This window comes from Callospermophilus lateralis, chromosome 5, assembly GCF_048772815.1.
Source record: "Callospermophilus lateralis isolate mCalLat2 chromosome 5, mCalLat2.hap1, whole genome shotgun sequence".
NCBI classification, from domain to species: Eukaryota; Metazoa; Chordata; class Mammalia; order Rodentia; family Sciuridae; genus Callospermophilus; species Callospermophilus lateralis.
The window spans coordinates 124,707,140-124,726,346 of record NC_135309.1 but is presented as its reverse complement, the minus strand read 5'-3'; the positions used below and the strand labels follow the sequence as shown (position 1 = coordinate 124,726,346).

The following is a 19,207-nucleotide window of genomic DNA, read 5'->3' as shown; positions in this document are numbered from 1 at the left end:
ATAGGGCTTTTAATGAACACCATACAAAATTATGCATAAGCAAACAAGTCATGTGAAAGGCAGGAAGGAAGGCAGGAAGAAGTGATATGCAACATCATTCTCTCTGAAAGTTGACAAACCAAAAAGTAAACACAATAAAACCACCTCAGGAGGGCTGGTTTTTGTTATAAGATTTTCGTTTTTGTTGTTATTGTTTTGTTTTTGTTTTATTTTGCACCTCCAGTTCACTTAATGGAGAAGGATTTTCTTAATTTTTTTTTCAGGGAATGCCTGGCACACTCATAAAAACAACTATTTTCTTTATTTCCTTTAAGATTTCTTCTCACTTCTAAAGAGCAGTTGATTTTCCTGGGACTGTTTCACTGCACCTGTGAATTTTTGAAAGCAGGTGAAAATGACAAAATAATTTTTTAAATGAAAGCAAAACTAGGGTGGCACCACAGGTAAAATACATCAAGTCAAAATTGGAGCCATTGATTTTGACACAAAGTTTTAGAAACTGGCAAAGAATTAATCCACTTTTAGGCTAATTTCACCCACAAATATTCATCCACTTTCCCTCAGACCAAGTCTAGTTGGAGGTTTACTTGAGTAACCAGACTTGTCAACACAGTTTTCACTAAATGCTTGTTAGGCTTGACACCTCAAAGACAGCTCTGTGATGCAATTTGTAAATTCAAAACACATTCGGTAAATAAAATGATCAGAACCACCTGAATCCTTTTAGCACTACTTATGTATGCAAAATTATTTGTCAGTAGTATAGATAATATCACCCTTTCCTATTTGGTAATTATCCTCAACAAAGTTTGACTTTTACTTGGGCATACTGCAAGGAATAATCATAGTACTGTTTAAGACAAGCTGCAAATTAATCATTTAACCAGAAAATATTTGTGTAGGTTGCATTTGGCAATCTCGTAACCATTAGGGCACCTTGTATTTTAAAAGAATATTCATAATCAGATAACCCACTTAGCCAGTTATGGTTGATCACATCCCTTTATCACCAAGGTAGAGGAAGTTACTACCACCAACAAATGAACCACAGAACAGAAATTGAACTCAGAATTTTTTTACTCAGCTCCATTCACAAGGTCATGCCTTAGCTGCAGTCACCATCCTTCCCCACAAGTTCATCAAGCTATGCAGCTTTAGGAGAAACATTTTATTCCTGTACACTGGAAGAAAAAAAAAAAAAAAAAAAGCCCAAATACACAGATAAGTAGGAAACAGCCCTTGCCCAGCATTTCTTGATCACAAAAGCATTCAGTCTTTCTCAGTACACCCTTAAGTGTAATTCCTAGAAGGCACTGGCAGGCAAATCTCTGCCAGGTCAATCTGCAGTAGAAAACCGAGAGTGCATGTGTCCAGCAAGATGACAGGAGGGTCAATGTTTCAAACGTCTACTTCAGCTGGCAGGGCAATAGCGGTTCGGTCTATCACCTAAACACAGTAATCGAACACAGCTCATGTAAATGAGAATCCACTTGACCACAAACGGGCAGCTCTGGGGAAATATAATTTCTGGTACAAAACACGGTGCTTGCATAATTCCACAAACACACACACACACACGAGTCAGTTTTTACCATAACGTTCAGTCTCCACATCTGGCTGACACTTCCCACCTAAACTTCTCAAGTCTGGCCTAAAAGGCAGCTGGGTTTCAATCCGTGCACTGGGAAACCGGCTTGCACCACCGGACCCATGCGGCAATGCCCCTACCCAATCCTGCTCTAGCCAGGTTGCAATGTAGTTTACTCCTGACTACTTTATGGTAATGTGTATTTAAAATCCCGCCGCGACCGAGGTCATTGCTTTAGAGATCTAATAGCAACCAAATGACCGGAGCTGCCGGGCACTTAGTGAGCCATTCTGGTTATGGCTCTTTAATAGCACCTGGAGTTCTGCAAAGGGAGAGCGGAAAACTCCAGCTTCCCCCGAAAGTCCGCCGAGGGGAGCGCAGAGCGAAGCTAGGAAACCGACCGATGGTAAAGGACGCCCCACCGCCGTCACGGCCCCATCGCTCAGGCAGCCCCGCGCGACCCTCGCCCAGCAGCCTCACTAGACCCCGCCACACCTTTACCTGTCAGCCCCACCACCCAACCTCCTGGCTGCTGTCCCTCCGAGTCCCAGCTTCAGAGCCGGCTGAGGGGAAAAGAACCCCAAAGGCATCCCATCCCAAAGAAAGAAAGCAAAAAGGCTGCTCCTATAGGCGAGGAGCCATCGGACACTGTGCGACCCGGGAAGCGACAAGCCACCCCTGGCCCGCACCTACCAGATAATCCATGTACAGAAACGCCTCAGTTATCCGGAGATCAGACATCCGGCAGCCTAAAGCATCCGGAACGGCTCCGAACCCGGAAAAAAAAAAGCAGCGTCTCTGGCTGCAAGCGAGCAGCTCCTGAAAAAGCCAGCAACAGCGAAAATATCCGAGAGCTGCCGAGAAGCCGAAGATTACACAAGGGGCGCGGCGATTGGCCGGGAGGGCGGGCACAAGGAAAGGAGAGCGCTCATTGGCTGCGGCGCCTATAAAAGGCAGGCCTCTGCGGGCGATAGAAGAGAAGCGCGGGAGCGACCAAGGCGCAGGTTCCTGTGTGCAGGGGGAGGGGCAGGGGCGGGGGCGAGGGCGGCGCAGGCGGAAGAGCGAGACTGGAGAGCGGAAAATAGCTGTTGCGGCCGCCGCCTGAGTTCTGCGTGTTTCCACAGCCTTTCAGTTGGGGAAAGCGGAGTAGAGCTCCAAGCCCCAGGACTAGACAGCCTCGTGTCCCCGCCCACCTCCAGTAGGAAGCAAACGCTGTGCGTGGGAGACGTGGTTTGGCCAGAGACTTGCTGTCTCTGCCCCCAAGTGCTTTTCTAAAAGATCTGTGGCCTCTAGACTGCACCACCAGCGTAATGTTTAGAAGGGTGCTCTCTGAACAGGCACCTTAAACACTATCTGGGGGTCAGAAAGAGTCTCCACACAATAATCTGATGAAACTGCTAAGGCAGGCAATTGCAGCCTGTTGTCCCTGCGGATCCGCACAGGGCCCCGCGCAGCCCAGGATAACCCAGTTGCAGTGCCGAGGGAAACCCTAGAGAAATCGCTTTCCTTGGGAAAGTGTGCTCCCCAAACGCCCAGAAAGGAGTGGTTGATCAATTCTTCGCATGCTTTTAGTCCAGTTACATTGAGCATAAATTCAATGCCCCTGGATAAAATGAGTAATAGAATAAGCAGCTCTCTGGAAGGACCAAAGTAATACAATATTTGTGATCCTGTCTCAGTTGAAGAGGCAAAATTATCTATAAGCTGAAGTACTTGAGACTTAACAACGTTTCCTGGTAAATAGCTTGGAAATGGGTATTGGGATTTCAATGGTGCATTAACTGAAGTGGATGAAGAGCCTGAATTGGGCAAGTGAACATTTACTGCAGTATTTATAATAGCAATATTCAGAGGATTTGTTAACAGTACATTTATAAAATAAAGCTTTACATAGCCACTAAAAATTTATTTATGAAGGTGGAAAATAGCTGTTGCAGCCGCCGCCTGGGGATGGGGCTCAGTGGTAGCGCGCTTGCCTGGCATGTGTGAAGCACTGGGTTGGATTCTCAGCAATGCCTATAAATAAAATAAAGGTCTAAGGTCTATCAACAATTAAAACAAAAATTTATGAAATTTCTTGATAAGTTTAATAGACTATTGTTCCCTAAGTTGTTATAAATCAAACAAATGAACAAAAAAAGAGTAGATGGAAGTAGTTACTTTATATTGTTTTTTTCTGGATAGTAAGATTTGGGAGACCACGTCACAAAAAATACATTTGTTTTTATTTTCTGCAATGCACACCTATATCATTAGGCTCCAGTGATTTAAATGTCCCCCAAGTCTTAGGGAAAACGCAAGGTGAGGGGATTGATCCTGCCTGTATTAAGTAATTAAAGCTTGCACAGCAAAGTTTTTCAACTGAAATATTTCTGAAGCGACTACCTGACTGTACAAATGTGTTAGGGGTTGGATTTTTATCCCCACCCCACTCTAACAATTTAACACTTTTCTTTTTGGTGTCCTGAAGTAACAAACTTCCAAACAAGTTTGCCTGGGGCTGCCAGAACAGTTCTGTTATAACCATGGAATTTAGGTAATCAGAAAGAGCACACACTTCTTTAGACTGATTCAGGTTGGTGAACCATGTGATTTGGGGTGGGTGTACTACCTGATCTCCATAAAACTGTTTCCTCAGCTGCAAAATGACAATTCCTTTGCCTGAGGGATTTCGAAGTAACTAATGGACTATAAATATTCACGGTTGTGCAGCCTTGACTTTGTTGATCCTATTTGTAGTCAAGGGTTATGTGTGAATAATATACTTCAGAAGAAATTTCAGTGAGTTTTTTTCCTACTTGGGGGCTAAAAAGTCGTAATTGCTTTAAACCATGAGATCCAATTTTGATTTGACTTGGCATTTCATTAATTCAAACACATGGGTTTAGAAGAGATTTTTACCGGGATTCTGGAGGTGATAGACTTGCATAAATTTAGTCTTAGTCATAATGGTTGAAACTAATTACAAAAACTGAAAGTCTTTCAAACTAGCAAAAATAATTCAAACTGCCAAAGAACCATTTTGTTGTTATTTTGTTTTCCTTCTCCATGAATAAGCATATTGCAAATAAGGTAAAGGACATGAGTTAGCAAACAGACACCTTTTGATCCATTGTCTTAGTGACAAATGATGTCTTGACTACTGCCAAGTCAGACTCTGAAGAGACCTGTCTGTTTTTAGGCAGGTGAAGATAACAACTCAGAAGCAATTGGCTTCTACCTTTAACAGCTAAGCTTAGAAGAAGACAGTCCCTGAACTGAAGGTCATTAGGCTAATTATGTTTCATGCTGCCTCTAGGAATCAGTCAATGGGCCCAAAAGCAGGAAGATGAAATAATTTATTCAAGAAAAGTTCCCAAAGGTTGTGCCATGCTACTTCCTTTATTCCATATCATTTGCACATTGATCATGACTGTCATCTATGAAAACTTTGTGTTCAGTGTGAAATGTGTTTTTTGTTTTGCATTTTGGAAAAGTTCTTGCCAAAACAAAACAAAAACCCTGAAGCTTCAGAGCTCATGGAGCACATTTTTCCAATTAGTTGTCGATCTTCTGGGATGTTGATGTGTTACTTCTGTAAAGAGGAAAGAGCTAACATTATTGTGTACACATGAACAGATTATTCACAACCCAATACATGAAGCTGCAGTTATGGCTGATAAGGTTAGTAGCCACAAATATAATCACCTCAGTGTGTGCTTTTGAAAAGAGTACACAAAGGTTAGAATGCATTTTTCAACATACCTTACTATATGCCAATTAACAAGTGGTCTTGCATAAGACATAATCTCATTAATCTAGTCCTGCCCTTGCTTTCAGTAAAAAGAATGACTCTCTTCCAGATGCATCAGAAAGCAGGTGTAAACTCATGAGGAAAATGCATTACTGCACAGGTTGTAAGAGGCTATCTCTGTTGCTTGTCAAAAAGCAAGGAAAAATTATTTTGACAGTCCATACTCTACAGTTCCATGAAGATTGCTAGCTAAGATTTGGAGGAAATTTTTTTGTTAACATGTCAGTTGTAGGAAATAAAAACACGTATGTAGTTAAAATTTGGTCTCCCAATTTATACCATCAGGAAAAAAACTGACATATTAGTGACTATTTCCTTCTTTTTTGCTGTTATTGTTCATTTGCTTGGTATATAACAACTTAGGGAAGAATACTGTCTTTAGTAGTTTTGTTTCATGTGTGCTCACTACAAACTTCACTATATCATGAAATGGTTCATAAATGTTTAATGTATATATAAAACTCTATTGTACAAATGTACATTGACAGATTATCTGAAATACTAATATTATAAATATTTCGATGTTTGCTTATAAAACTGTTCATAACTCATCCTAAAGTTGCTGCACAAAAGTCTCACTCTGTTCTCAGAACTATGAAATCCACTCAGTCAAGAGGCAAGGCAGTGGCAGAGAAAGAACTTTATTTATTAAGCCGGCTGATGGGAAGATAGAAAGGATGCTTTTCCCTAAAGAACCATCTTGCCAGGAAGCTTATTTAGGAGGCCATTTATGTAGAAGATGGATAATCAAAGACTGAGCAACTTCTTCAAGGTGAAGGTTTGTGGCCAAATGACCCACATCTGATCCTAATTGCCAAGTCATGGTATGTTTTCAGTTCTCACATCTCGTGAACGAAGATCATTATTTTCTCGGGCTAAACTTATCACTTACTAGTTTGCCCACAGGTAGTTCCTGACATAGTATGTGGTGAGTAGAGTAGAGGGGTAGCTGCCCCAAGGCACAAAACTCAAGGCAATAAAAGAAAATATATTCACCTGATTATTATGGGATACAATGGTCAGGTGAAGTTATAGAGGGAGTCAGGCACTAGATCTGGTCTCAATTCTAACTTCACTAGAGTAATTCCTGGAAATGAAATTACTAGTAAGAAGGGTATGAGTACTTTTCATACTCATTTTTGTGCTGGCCTCCTCTTTACCCTCAACTCCAAAGTACACTTGATTATCTTGTGTCATCTTTCTCTTGATTGAGTATATTATTCCTTAATAGCTGAGAGATGGTATAACTCTTTAGAATAACTCTTAAGTCATTGACAGTCCTTTTTCAGAAAAAGTGGACGTGTCTAGACCAAGCACTTACCACCTCCAACAACTCCTGTGACTTCAGAATTCTGTCCTGAGCCCTGTTCCCTATTTTTCCAGGTAGTTGCCTGGACCCTCACCTCTGATTGAATCCAGTCCCTATCTTTGTTTCCTAAACAAAGGATCACAGTGTCTCAGAAGATGAACCTCCTCAGAGTGGTACACTGCCACATGAAGCTGCAGTCATCACTTGGCTCATAAATGGAAGAGGTTAGAATGAGGTTGAAGGTTAGAACTGAGTAGGGTTTCCTGTTCTTAGCATAGTGGCAACTCAAACTGGAAGGAACTTTGGCTGTAATGCCTGACCTTCAGTTTTAAATCTAAAAATTCTCCATGTAGATATAAATGTTTGTTCTCTTGCAAGTAGATATTAACATCTCATATGTCTATTTTGTAAAGCTCATGATCTAGCAGTCCTAATGAACATTTGCCACTACTTAACCACATGAATTTGTTCCTTCTGAGCTTTTATTCACTTAGCTATGCTAAAGAGGTGAACTAATCACTAGATAATTAAGGATCACTCTTGGGTCTAGAATATTATGCTCCTGGTTAGGAAGAAAGAAATTATTCTAAAATGATGACACCTCTCTCATAAAGAATTGAATGGGTCTTAGAATGTTCAAGCAATTAGACATTTAAAATGAAGAGTAACCCCTTTAAAGTAATAAATCATTATACTGGGAAAAGGTAACCAGACTCTCAACTACTATTCAGACAATAAGTATCAGGAAGTATCAGTATATCCTTCTCAATGCCTCTCTAGAATCATTTAATCTCTCACATACAGCCTTGAATTGCTGATTGTATAAATTCCAATTTCCTCTGTAATAAATTACCATGAATGTAAAGACTTAAAACAACACAAATTTATGCTCTTACAATTCTGCAAGGTAGGGGTTCTGACTAAGTCTTTATTGGGCTAAAAGCAAGGTATTTTGTAGCTGGCTCCTTTTTGAGGTACAGAAAATCCCCTCTTTGTCTCTCCCAGCCTCTGGTGGCTGATGGCATTCCAGGAGTTGTGGCTGCATCACTCCTTTCTTTGGATCGCATTGCCTTCTGCTTTTCTGCAGTCTGACCTCCTTCAGCCTTGTGATGTTTGTAATTGCATTTAGGTCCACACACATAATTCAAGATACCTCCTCCAATAAGAAATGTAATCACATCTACAAAGTTACTTTTGCTGTATAAGAAAACACTCACAGGCTCCAAAGATTAGGATCTGAGTATCTTTGGAGGACATTATCTGCTATATCACACTGATCTTATACAGAAAAAGCAAATACTTTCATAGAAATCCAGGGTGACTGGCACAGTTTACTAATGACTTGGCATGGGGAAGAGGAGTTAATTTTTCAACTTTAGCAATGATTCTAGCCTCTCTCAAGATTTCCATGTAAATAAACCTTAATCCAAACTAGCACTTGACTCAAAGTATCTGCAAGGAGGTGAAAATTTCAGAACAAGGAGACTACAATATAAGGCTAATGAAGAGGTGGCCATTATGTGCCAGCTAAGTAATGATTTCTTCTCCAGGCATGAGATTATGAACGTGTAATTAAAACCGAGGAACACAGGCACACGGGTACTGTGAACAGACTAAAATGTGCTCATTCATTCCACAAACCTATTTAGTAAGTACCTACTATATGCTAGGAATGTTAGGGGAATAGGATCCCTGCTCACACAGGAATTAGTCTCTATGGATAGAGACAGGAAAAAATCAACCAGTGAGAAGTACTAAAGAATTAAAGAGATGTGCTAGAAGATAACTAGCTAGTCACAGATGACATCTCTGGATTGTGCTAAGCAATATTGTTCAATAAAGGTTTTTGCAATTAATGGAAATTTTCTAAATTCATGGCTAACGAGTACTTTAAATGTGGCTGGTGGCCACCATATTGGACAATGAAGATGTGAAGCTGAAAATATGGATGTTTTCCATTTCAACATTGGGTATTGAGACCTCCATAGTGAAATTTCTAATTCTCTTTGCTCATTTGCTCTACATTTATCTTTTTGGATGATTTCTACATTGAATACCCCCATCCTGATCCTCACTCCAAGGTGCCAATAAAGGAATAAGAAGTGATCCACAAAGAGAATTAAATGCAAGGTGCCAGCATTCAAGAAAGCATATTGGAAAACAGAAAGTGGATAGAAAAGTGGCAACTGACATAATAGTGAAAACTGAAGCCTAAGTTCTAGAAAAGGGAAAACCAGCATGGAAACTCATTCCCCTGCCACCTCAGGATGAGAGACATCCAACTCTCTGAGGTGGGAGACTGAAAATAGTGAAACAACTTGGAAACTTTTAAATATTTTTTTACAACTTTGATTTTATTTATTTATTTTTTTATATGGTACTGAGGATCAAACCCAATGCCTCATACGTGCTAGGCAAGTGCTCTACCACTGAGTTACAACCCCAGCCCCAGCTCAGAAACTTTTAAAAGGAGTTGTTGAGTCCATTGACCTGCTTTACTCCAGGCAGCCAGACCTCCACCCCAGTGCAGACCAGAAGGTTACTCCTAAGTTAAACAGAAGAGGGCTTGAACTTGGAGCCACCACCACAATGTAAAGTCGAAGGTAGAAGACAGCTAGAGAAATCACCCAAAAAAGATAAATGTAGAGCAAGTGAGCAAAGAAAATTAGAAATGTCACTATGGAGGTCTCAATACCCAATTAGATGTTCCAAAAAAATAAAACAAAGGCAATGATGGGGAAAAATGATCAAAGTTCTAGTAGGCATTTGAGGACTGGAAGATTATGCAGTTATATACTTGGAAAGAAACAAACATGGCCAGAACAATTGATGGGGGAGGGACTCATTACCATTTTAAAAATAACACAAATATTTAAAATCATTCTGGTGGAAGCACCATGCCAGACAGATTTGCCATCAAGTTCTACTTAAAATTACAGGAGCAAAAAAACAAATAAATAAAATCCAACCTGACACTACTCTGGAGTACAAATAAAGGAGCATAGACAGGTCATGTCAAATGACTGTAATAACCTTGATACCCAAACCAGATAAAAGACATTGAGAAATTATATCTCTGTCTCAGTGACAAAGATGAAAAATATTGCAAAACAACTTAGAAATAAAAAAGGAAAAAAATGAATTAATTTTGTGACTAATATGGGCTTATCCCAGGAATGTTTGTATTCTTAACAATAGAAAACCAGTCAACTCTCCATGTTAATTGATTCAAAAGAAAAGTCAGGGGCTAGGGATATAGCTCAGTTGATAGAGTGCTTGCCTCGAATGCACAAGGCCCTGGGCACTCAACCCCCAGCACTACAAAAAAAAAAAAAAAAATCAGTTATTTGTGTGTGTGTGTGTGTGTGTGTGTGTGTGTGTGTGTATAATAAAAGCAATAGGAAATATTCAGTCTCCACTGGTATTAGGGTTGCCATTAAAGAACACCACAGACGGAATGACTTAAACAACAATTTATTTTCCTACAGTTCTAGAGGCTTAAAATTCAAGATCAGGGTTCTGGCAGGTCTGGTTTCTCCTGAGACCTCTGTGCTTGGCCTGCATATGGCAGCCTTCTCATTGTGTCCTCACCTGCTCTTTCCACCAAGCACTCTCACTATCACTGAGTCCAAATTTCTTCATAAAAGGACACTATTTATACTGGATTAGGGCCCACTCTAACAGCTTCATTTTAACTTAATCACCTCTTTAGAGGCCCATATCCAAATACAATCCCATGCTAAGGTACTGGGGGAGGGGGCAAGGCTTTAACAAATATTTTTAGGGGAACACAATTCATTCCAGAATACTACTCATAGTTTGCAGTCTAAGAGCAAAACGGAACTTACTCAGACTGATGCTGAACATCTATGAAAAGCTTACAGTAAACATACTCAATTGTGAAACATTTGAAATTGAAAGTGTGCTTTCAAGTCAGAAACAAGACAGGGATACCAGCTATCATGGTTTTCATTCTATATTGTATTGTAGATCCTAGACAGGATAATCAGACAAATAAAGTATAAATAAAGAATGGAAAAGAAGAAACAACTCATCTTCAGGTTAGCATCTGCATGTCATTTTTTTAAAGTTAAATTTTTGCCAATCCTTAAAAATCAATATAAAGTTAATTGTATCTCGGGTCACTTAGCAACAAAGTTAGGAAATGTGTTTTAAAATGTTTTTTTTAATTTGTAGTTGCTGATGGACCTTTATTTTATTCATTTATTTATATGTGGTGCTGAGAATCAATCGAACCCAGTGCCCCACATATTCTAGGCAAGCGCTCTACCACTGAGCCACAACCCCAGCCCCTTAAAATGTTTTTTTAATGACCTTTAAAGTAGAAACTTTAGAAGCCTCTAAGAATAATTCTTACCACTATAAGATTTGAGAGAAATTAACACCTAAAGAGAGAAATACAATAATATTCAGAATTGTAGAGCATATCATCTGGAAACATTTCTCAGTGACCCTTAAATTAAAGAGCATGCCCTCCTTTCTGTGAGCTGAAGCACCCATTTTCTGAATGTATCTGGTGGCATTTATTATACTGTTCTGGGTACAGTGGTTAAGAGCATAGATGATTTAGTCTGTCTGGGTTTGAATCTTGGCTTTACCTCATTCTAGTTCTATGAGCCTGAAGCACATTACTTAACTTCTCTTAAGTTAATGCATTACCCCACTTTATAGGTGAGGAAACAAATAACCTACATCACTAGGTTATTGGGATTAATAGTTAATGTCATGCACTTAGAACAGAGCCTGGCATGCAGTAAGCATTATGTAAGTGCTGGATGCTGCTGCTGTTTTTGTTCTCTCTCCCACTAGTCTGAGTTCCTTGAAGGAAGAAAACACCGTCTCATTGGATTATGCAGCTTTAGAGTGTGCTTCAGTATGTGGCACATACTCAAATGTTGGCCACAATGTTACATAACACAAAATAAACTGGTAGTCAGAACTGGGGAAGATCCACGTGTCCCAAAGAGTGTCATATTTAAAGAAGTCTGAAGTATTTGAAAAGTATGTATGCCTTAAATATTAAATACCCAAGGCATGTTCATACCAAAAATGCCCAAACATGATCCATAGCAATACTTGAAAAAATACTTTTAATCATCCAAATCTTACCTCTGAGTTATTTAGAAACCTTTGTTCACCAATTACCTGAGATTATCCCAGCACACCTTGATTATGGTATCCAAGCATGGATGGTCGAATGATCAGTGTTCAACTCATGGAATCCTGAGTTGCCATCCCTGGTGCATACAGAATACCTCTCTCAATTCGTTGACTTTGTCCAACTACTTCCATTCCATTCCTCCAATAGTCAATGTGCCTAACTTGTAACTCCTACTTTGTCACCTCATCCATGTCTCTGGCTGAACAACAATCCTTGAATATGATGTAAACAGATCATCCACTTTGGATCTTATGGCTGGTTGTTATTAGGTTAAAAAAGCTTTTTCCCTGCCACAAAATCATGAGCCTCCATATTCAGGGAACTTCATAGCATTCCCTTTTCACTTTGAGGTCGTTTATCCATTTGTACTCCAACATTTTCTTCTCTCTCTCTCTCTCTCTCTCTCTCTCTCTCTCTCTCTCTGTTTTTCTTTACTGGAGATTTAACACAGGAGTGTTGAACCACTGACCCACGCCCCTGACCATTTTTCTTGTTTTAATTCAGAGACAGAGTGTCACTAAATTTCTGAGCTTGGGCTTGAACTTGTGATCCTTCTGTCTTAGCTTCCTAAACCACTGGGATTACAGATGTTTATTGCGTCTGGCTGGTAGTCCACCTTTTGTACATGATATGAAGTTCAGATCTATCTATGTCCAACTAGTTATCCAGGTATCCAGCCCCCTCTGTTAAACAATTCATTCTTTCTCCCAGTGATAGGTGGTACTACCCTTAACCTGCATAAAACTCCATATATATATATATATGGCTCTTCCTCTAATCTCTGCTCTGTGTCATTGATCTATTTATTTTATGCAATTATAGAGTATATCTCTCTGGCTTCTTTCTCCCTGTTTCACCCCACTACAGTTCCTTTTATATATGTTGGCTTTATCTCCTGTACTGCAAGAAATAACTTTTGGGAGGGAAAGGCAGGGTATTGGGCTTGTAGATTCAAGATTCTCTTTAGCAGAGCAGGCGGAGTGAATCTGAACTCCCATGTTGGCAAGGGTGTTCCTTCCGGAGTGCATATATCATGACACAGTCCTGGTCCTCCTTTCTGCCTTTGTTTTCTTCCAACGCATCTTTCTACTCAGTAGTAGTATGCATGGCCTATAATGACACACAAAAAAAGGAGAAAATCCCTTGCAGCTGAATTTTTCTTTCTAAATAAGTTATTTTAAAGTTAAATCCTCCAAAACCAGTTGGCTTTTAAATCAATTACATAAATTTGGAACCATTGCTAGTTAGAAGGAAAAGAAGCCCTAAATAAAATAACTTGCATAAAAGTTATTAATTGATGAATAAAGGGGCTTCTTAGAAGCAAGGGAATTCACAAGGGCATGACTTTCCAAAGACTTCTTCACCTCCACCATGACCATGACGTCTGCATCTATAGGTTGTGTTTAATGCCTCTTCACATGCACTAATTCATCATCATGCTTTGTCCTTGAGATTTTAACTTCTAACAGGAATTTATAGTGTCACTGTGATATTTTTCATGCACTTTGGTGGTGTTGAGTGCTCTGAGGGAATGAGAGCTAGAGGAGGAGAGAATAAGCACATCAGTGAATCACTCTTCATACAGACAACACTTTACAGTGTCATCCTAAGTTGAATGTTCTGGAACATACTTATTCCATCATGGCTTTTTCTTTTCTTTGTGCATGTGTATGTTACAGCACGCCTCATGGTTGACTGATTGTGCACATCTGGTAGTGCGAGACCTGGTAGAAGGAAAAATAGGAAAAACATCATGGAACACCATGCTAAATGTTATATCATGCCTCCAAGGAAATCGTTGGGAGGACAGAGGATAATTTGGAATTGGTAGAAGTCATTTGGGCATTATAAAGGGCATCATAATGCTACAGCTTAAGAGGTTGGCCACTTTTATTAATAGGAAATGAAAGAAACTGTGAACCAAGGCATGTCACTTCATGGGATTTCAAGAGGTCCAAAGAGTCATTGCTAACTTACAACACCATGATCATGTGCTGTGCTGTAGCTAATTAATATACTTCTGATTCAGTTGATTCAAAGGATAAGATCAAGCTTTGGCAGAAGACAAATGTAGTTTTCAATCCCAGGTGCTTTATTAGCTATGTGAGCTTAAGAAGGATATTTAATCTCAGACTGTTTTACCTCATCTTTAAAATGGAAAAGGGTACTCTTGTACATTGCTGGTGGGACTGCAAATTGGTGGTGCGGCCAATTTGGAAAGCAGTATGGAGATTCCTGGGAAAGCTGGGAATGGAACACCATTTGACCCAGCTATTGCCCTTCTCGGACTATTCCCTGAAGACGTTAAAAGAGTAATAACCTAGACTTAATTGACATATAGAATATACCACCCAAGATCAAGCAGTTACACTTTTTTCTCAGCAGCACATGGATCCTTCTCAAAAATAGATCATATATTATGTCACAGGGCAACTCTTAGACAATATAAAGGAGTAGAGATAATACCATGCATCTTATCTGATCATAATGGAATGAAATTGAAAATCAACGATAAAAGAAGTAAGGAAAAATCATGCATCACTTGGAGAATGAACAATAGGTTACTGAATGATCAACGGGTTATAGAAGACATCAAGGAGGAAATTAAAAAATTCTTAGAGATAAATGAAAACACAGACACAACATATCGGAATCTATGGGACACATTGAAAGCAGTTCTAAGAGGAAAATTTATTGCTTGGAGTTCATTCCTTAAAAAAAGAAAAAACCAACAAATAAATGATCTAATACTTCAACTCAAAATCCTAGAAAAAGAAGAGCAAATCAACAGCAAAAGAAGTAGAAGACAAGAAATAATTAAAATCAGAGCTGAAATTAATGAAATCGAAACGAAAGAAACAATTGAAAAAATTGACAAAACTAAAAGTTGGTTCTTTGAAAAAATAAATAAAATTGACAGACCCTTAGCCACGCTAACAAAGAGAAGAAGAGAGAGAACTCAAATTACTAGCATACGGGATGAAAAAGGCAATATCACAACAGACACTTCAGAAAACAAAAGATTATCAGAAATTATTTTGAATCCTTATACTCCAATAAAATAGAAGATAGTGAAGGCATCGATAAATTTCTTAAGTCATATGATCTGCCCAGATTGAGTCAGGAGGATATTGACAACCTAAACAGACCAATATCAATTGAGGAAATAGAAGAAACCATCAAAAGACTACCAACTAAGAAAAGCCCAGGACCGGATGGGTATACAGCAGAGTTTTACAAAACCTTTAAAGAGGAACTAATACCAATACTTTTCAAGCTATTTCAGGAAATAGAAAAAGAGGGAGAACTTCCAAATTCATTCTATGAGGCCAACATCACCCTGATTCCTAAACCAGACAAAGACACTTCAAAGAAAGAAAACTACAGACCAATATCTCTAATGAACCTAGATGCAAAAATCCTCAATAAACTTCTGGTGAACCGGATACAAAAACATATCAAAAAAATTGTGCACCATGATCAGGTAGGATTTATCCCTGGGATGCAAGGTTGGTTCAATATACGGAAATCAATAAATGTTATTCACCACATCAATAGGCTTAAAAATAAGAACCATATGATCATCTCGATAGATGCGGAAAAAGCATTTGACAAAGTACAGCATCCCTTTATGTTCAAAACTCTAGAAAAACTAGGGATAACAGGAACATACCTCAATATTGTAAAAGCAATCTATGCTAAGCCTCAGGCTAGCATCATTCTGAATGGAGAAAAACTGAAGGCATTCCCTCTAAAATCTGGAACAAGACAGGGATGCCCTCTCTCACCACTTCTCTTCAACATAGTTCTCGAATCACTGGCCAGAGCAATTAGACAGACGAAAGAAATTAAAGGCATAAAAATAGGAAAAGAAGAACTCAAATTATCACTATTTGCAGATGACATGATTCTATACCTAGCAGACCCAAAAGGGTCTACAAAGAAACTAGTAGAGCTAATAAATGAATTCAGCAAAGTGGCAGGATATAAAATCAACACGCATAAATCAAAGGCATTCCTGTATATCAGCGACAAATCCTCTGAAATGGAAATGAGGACAACCACCCCATTCACAATATCCTCAAAAAAAATAAAATACTTGGGAATCAACCTAACAAAAGAGGTGAAAGACTTATACAATGAAAACTACAGAACCCTAAAGAGAGAAATAGAAGAAGATCTTAGAAGATGGAAAAATATACCCTGTTCATGGATAGGTAGAACTAACATCATCAAAATGGCGATATTACCAAAAGTTCTCTATAGGTTTAATGCAATGCCAATCAAAATCCCAACGGCATTTCTTGTAGAAATATAGAAAGCAATCATGAAATTCATATGGGAAAATAAAAGACCCAGAATAGCAAAAACAATGCTAAGCAGGAAGTGTGAATCAGGCGGTACAGCTATACCAGACTTCAAACTATACTACAGAGCAATAGTAACAAAAACAGCATGGTACTGGTACCAAAACAGGTGGGTGGACCAATGGTACAGAATAGAGGACACAGAAACCAATCCACAAAATTACAACTATCTTATATTTGATAAAGGGGCTAAAAGCATGCAATGGAGGAAGGATAGCATCTTCAACAAATGGTGTTGGGAAAACTGGAAATCCATATGCAACAAAATGAAACTGAATCCCTTTCTCTCGCCATGCACAAAAGTTAACTCAAAGTGGATCAAGGAACTTGATATCAAATCAGAGACATGGCGTCTGATAGAAGAAAAAGTTGGCTATGATCTGCATACTGTGGGGTCGGGCTCCAAATTCCTCAATAGGACACCCATAGCACAAGTGTTAATAACTAGAATCAACAAATGGGACTTACTCAAACTAAAAAGTTTTTTCTCAGCAAAAGAAACAATAAGAGAGGTAAATAGGGAGCCTACGTCCTGGGAACAAATCTTCACTCCTCACACTTCAGACAGAGCCCTAATATCCAGAATATACAAAGAACTAAAAAAATTAGACAATAAGATAACAAATAACCCAATCAACAAATGGGCCAAGACCTGAACAGACATTTCTCAGAGGAGGACATACAATCAATCAACAAGTACATGAAAAAATGCTCACCATCTCTAGCAGTCAGAGAAATGCAAATCAGAACCACCCTAAGATACCATCTCACTCCAGTAAGATTGGCAGCCATTAGGAAGTCAAACAACAACAAGTGCTGGCGAGGATGTGGGGAAAAGGGTACTCTTGTACATTGCTGGTGGGACTGCAAATTGGTGCGGCCAATTTGGAAAGCAGTATGGAGATTTCTTGGAAAGCTCGGAATGGAACCACCATTTGATCCAGCTATTCCCCTACTCGGTCTATTCCCTAAAGACCTAAAAAGAGCACACTATAGGGACACTGCTACATCCATGTTCATAGCAGCACAATTCACAATAGCAAGACTGTGGAACCAACCTAGATGCCCTTCAATAGACGAATGGATAAAAAAAATGTGGCATTTATACACAATGGAGTATTACTCTGCATTAAGAAATGACAAAATCATAGAATTTGGAGGGAAATGGATGGCATTAGAGCAGATTATGCTAAGTGAAGCTAGCCAATCCCTTAAAAACAAATGCCAAATGTCTTCTTTGATATAAGGAGAGTAACTAAGAACAGAGTAGGGACGAAGAGCATGAGAAGAAGATTAACATTAAACAGGAATGAGAGGTGGGAAGGAAAGGGAGAGAGAAGGGAAATTGCATGTAAATGGAAGGAGACCCTCAGGGGTATACAAAATTACATACAAGAGGAAGTGAGGGGAAAGGGGGAAAAATATAAGGGGGAGAAATGAATTACAGTAGAGGGGGTAGAGAGAGAAGAGGGGAGGGGATGGGGGAGGGGGGATAGTAGAGGATAGGAAAGGCAGCAGAATACAACAGACACCAGAATGGCAATATGTAAATCAATGGTTGTACAACTGATGTGATTCTGCAATCTGTATACGGGGTAAAAATGGGAGTTCATATCCCACTTGAATCAAAGTGTGAAATATGATATATCAAGAACTATGTAATGTTTTGAACAAGCAACAATAAAAATTAATTAAAAAAAAAAGAGTAGATGGGGTAGAGAGGGAAGATGGGAGGGGAGGGGAGGGGGGATAGTAGAGAATAGGAAAGGTAGCAGAATACAACAGTTACTATTATGGCATTATGTAAAAATGTGGATATGTAACCGACGTGATTCTGCAATCTTTGTAATGTTCTGAATAACCAATTAAAAAAAAAATAATAAAAGAGCGTACTACAGGGATACTGCCACATCGATGTTCATAGCAGCACAATTCACAATAGCTAGACTGTGGAACCAACCCAGATGCCCTTCAATAGATGAATGGATAAAAAAAAATGTGGCATTTATACACCATGGAGTATTATGCAGCACTAAAAAATGACAAAATCATGGAATTTGCAGGGAAATGGATGGCACTAGAGAAGATTATGCTAAGTGAAGCTAGCCAATCCCTAAAAAACAAATGCCAAATGTCTTCTTTGATATAACAAGAGCAACTAAGAACAGAGCAGGGAGGAAGAGCAGGAGGAAAAGATTAACATTAAACAGAGACATGAAGTGGGAGGGAAAGGGAGAGAAAAGGGAAATTGCATGGAAATGGAAGGAGACCTTCATTGTTATACAAAATTACATATAAGAGGTTGTGAGGGGAATGGGGGAAAAACAAGGAGAGAAATGAATTACAGTAGATGGGGTAGAGAGAGAAGATGGGAGGGGAGAGAGGGGAGGCGGGATAGTAGAGGATAGGAAAGGTAGCAGAATACAATAGTCACTAATATGGCATTATGTAAAAATGTGGATGTGTAACCGATGTGATTCTGCAATCTGTATTTGGGGTAAAAATGGAAGTTCATAACCCACTTGAATCTAATGTATGAAATATGATATGTCAAGAGCTTTGTAATGTTTTGAACAACCAATAAAAAAATTAAATGGATATAAAATATAGTTAACTGTTGTTAAGATTAAACATGAATATACTAAAAACTGGGAACTGGCTGTCCTTATCTGTACTGGAAGCACTGGAGGCATTGTGTTTCCATAGACAGTACTTCTGAGTTGGTCTTGAAGTGGAGGAATCCTGCTTCACCTCCAACCATTTAGGATCACAGGAAAGTTACTTACCTCTACAGTTTAAAATGTTGATGAAATGAAACAAACCTAGAAAAGGGGCAAACTGAAAAGCAATAGATACAGATGGCTGTCATTGATTTTTTCCTCTGGCTTTTACTGGTATGGCCCATAATAGAATCCAAAGAAATCATGAACTGAACAATCTAGTAATAATAAGTTGACTCTGTATGCCA

The 19,207-nt window shown here is 39.1% G+C and overlaps 1 protein-coding gene across 1 annotated transcript in view; it reads right to left on the bottom strand.

The window, feature by feature from the left end:
- Positions 1-2,412, bottom strand: part of Arl15 (ARF like GTPase 15) — a 386,392-nt gene extending 383,980 nt beyond the window's left edge. The window contains exon 1 of the mRNA XM_076856144.2: positions 2,282-2,412. Within this exon, the coding sequence (XP_076712259.1) occupies positions 2,282-2,329 (48 nt within the window). The 5' untranslated portion in view covers positions 2,330-2,412. The remainder of the gene's footprint in view (positions 1-2,281) is intronic.
- Positions 2,413-19,207: the final 16,795 nt, after the last annotated feature.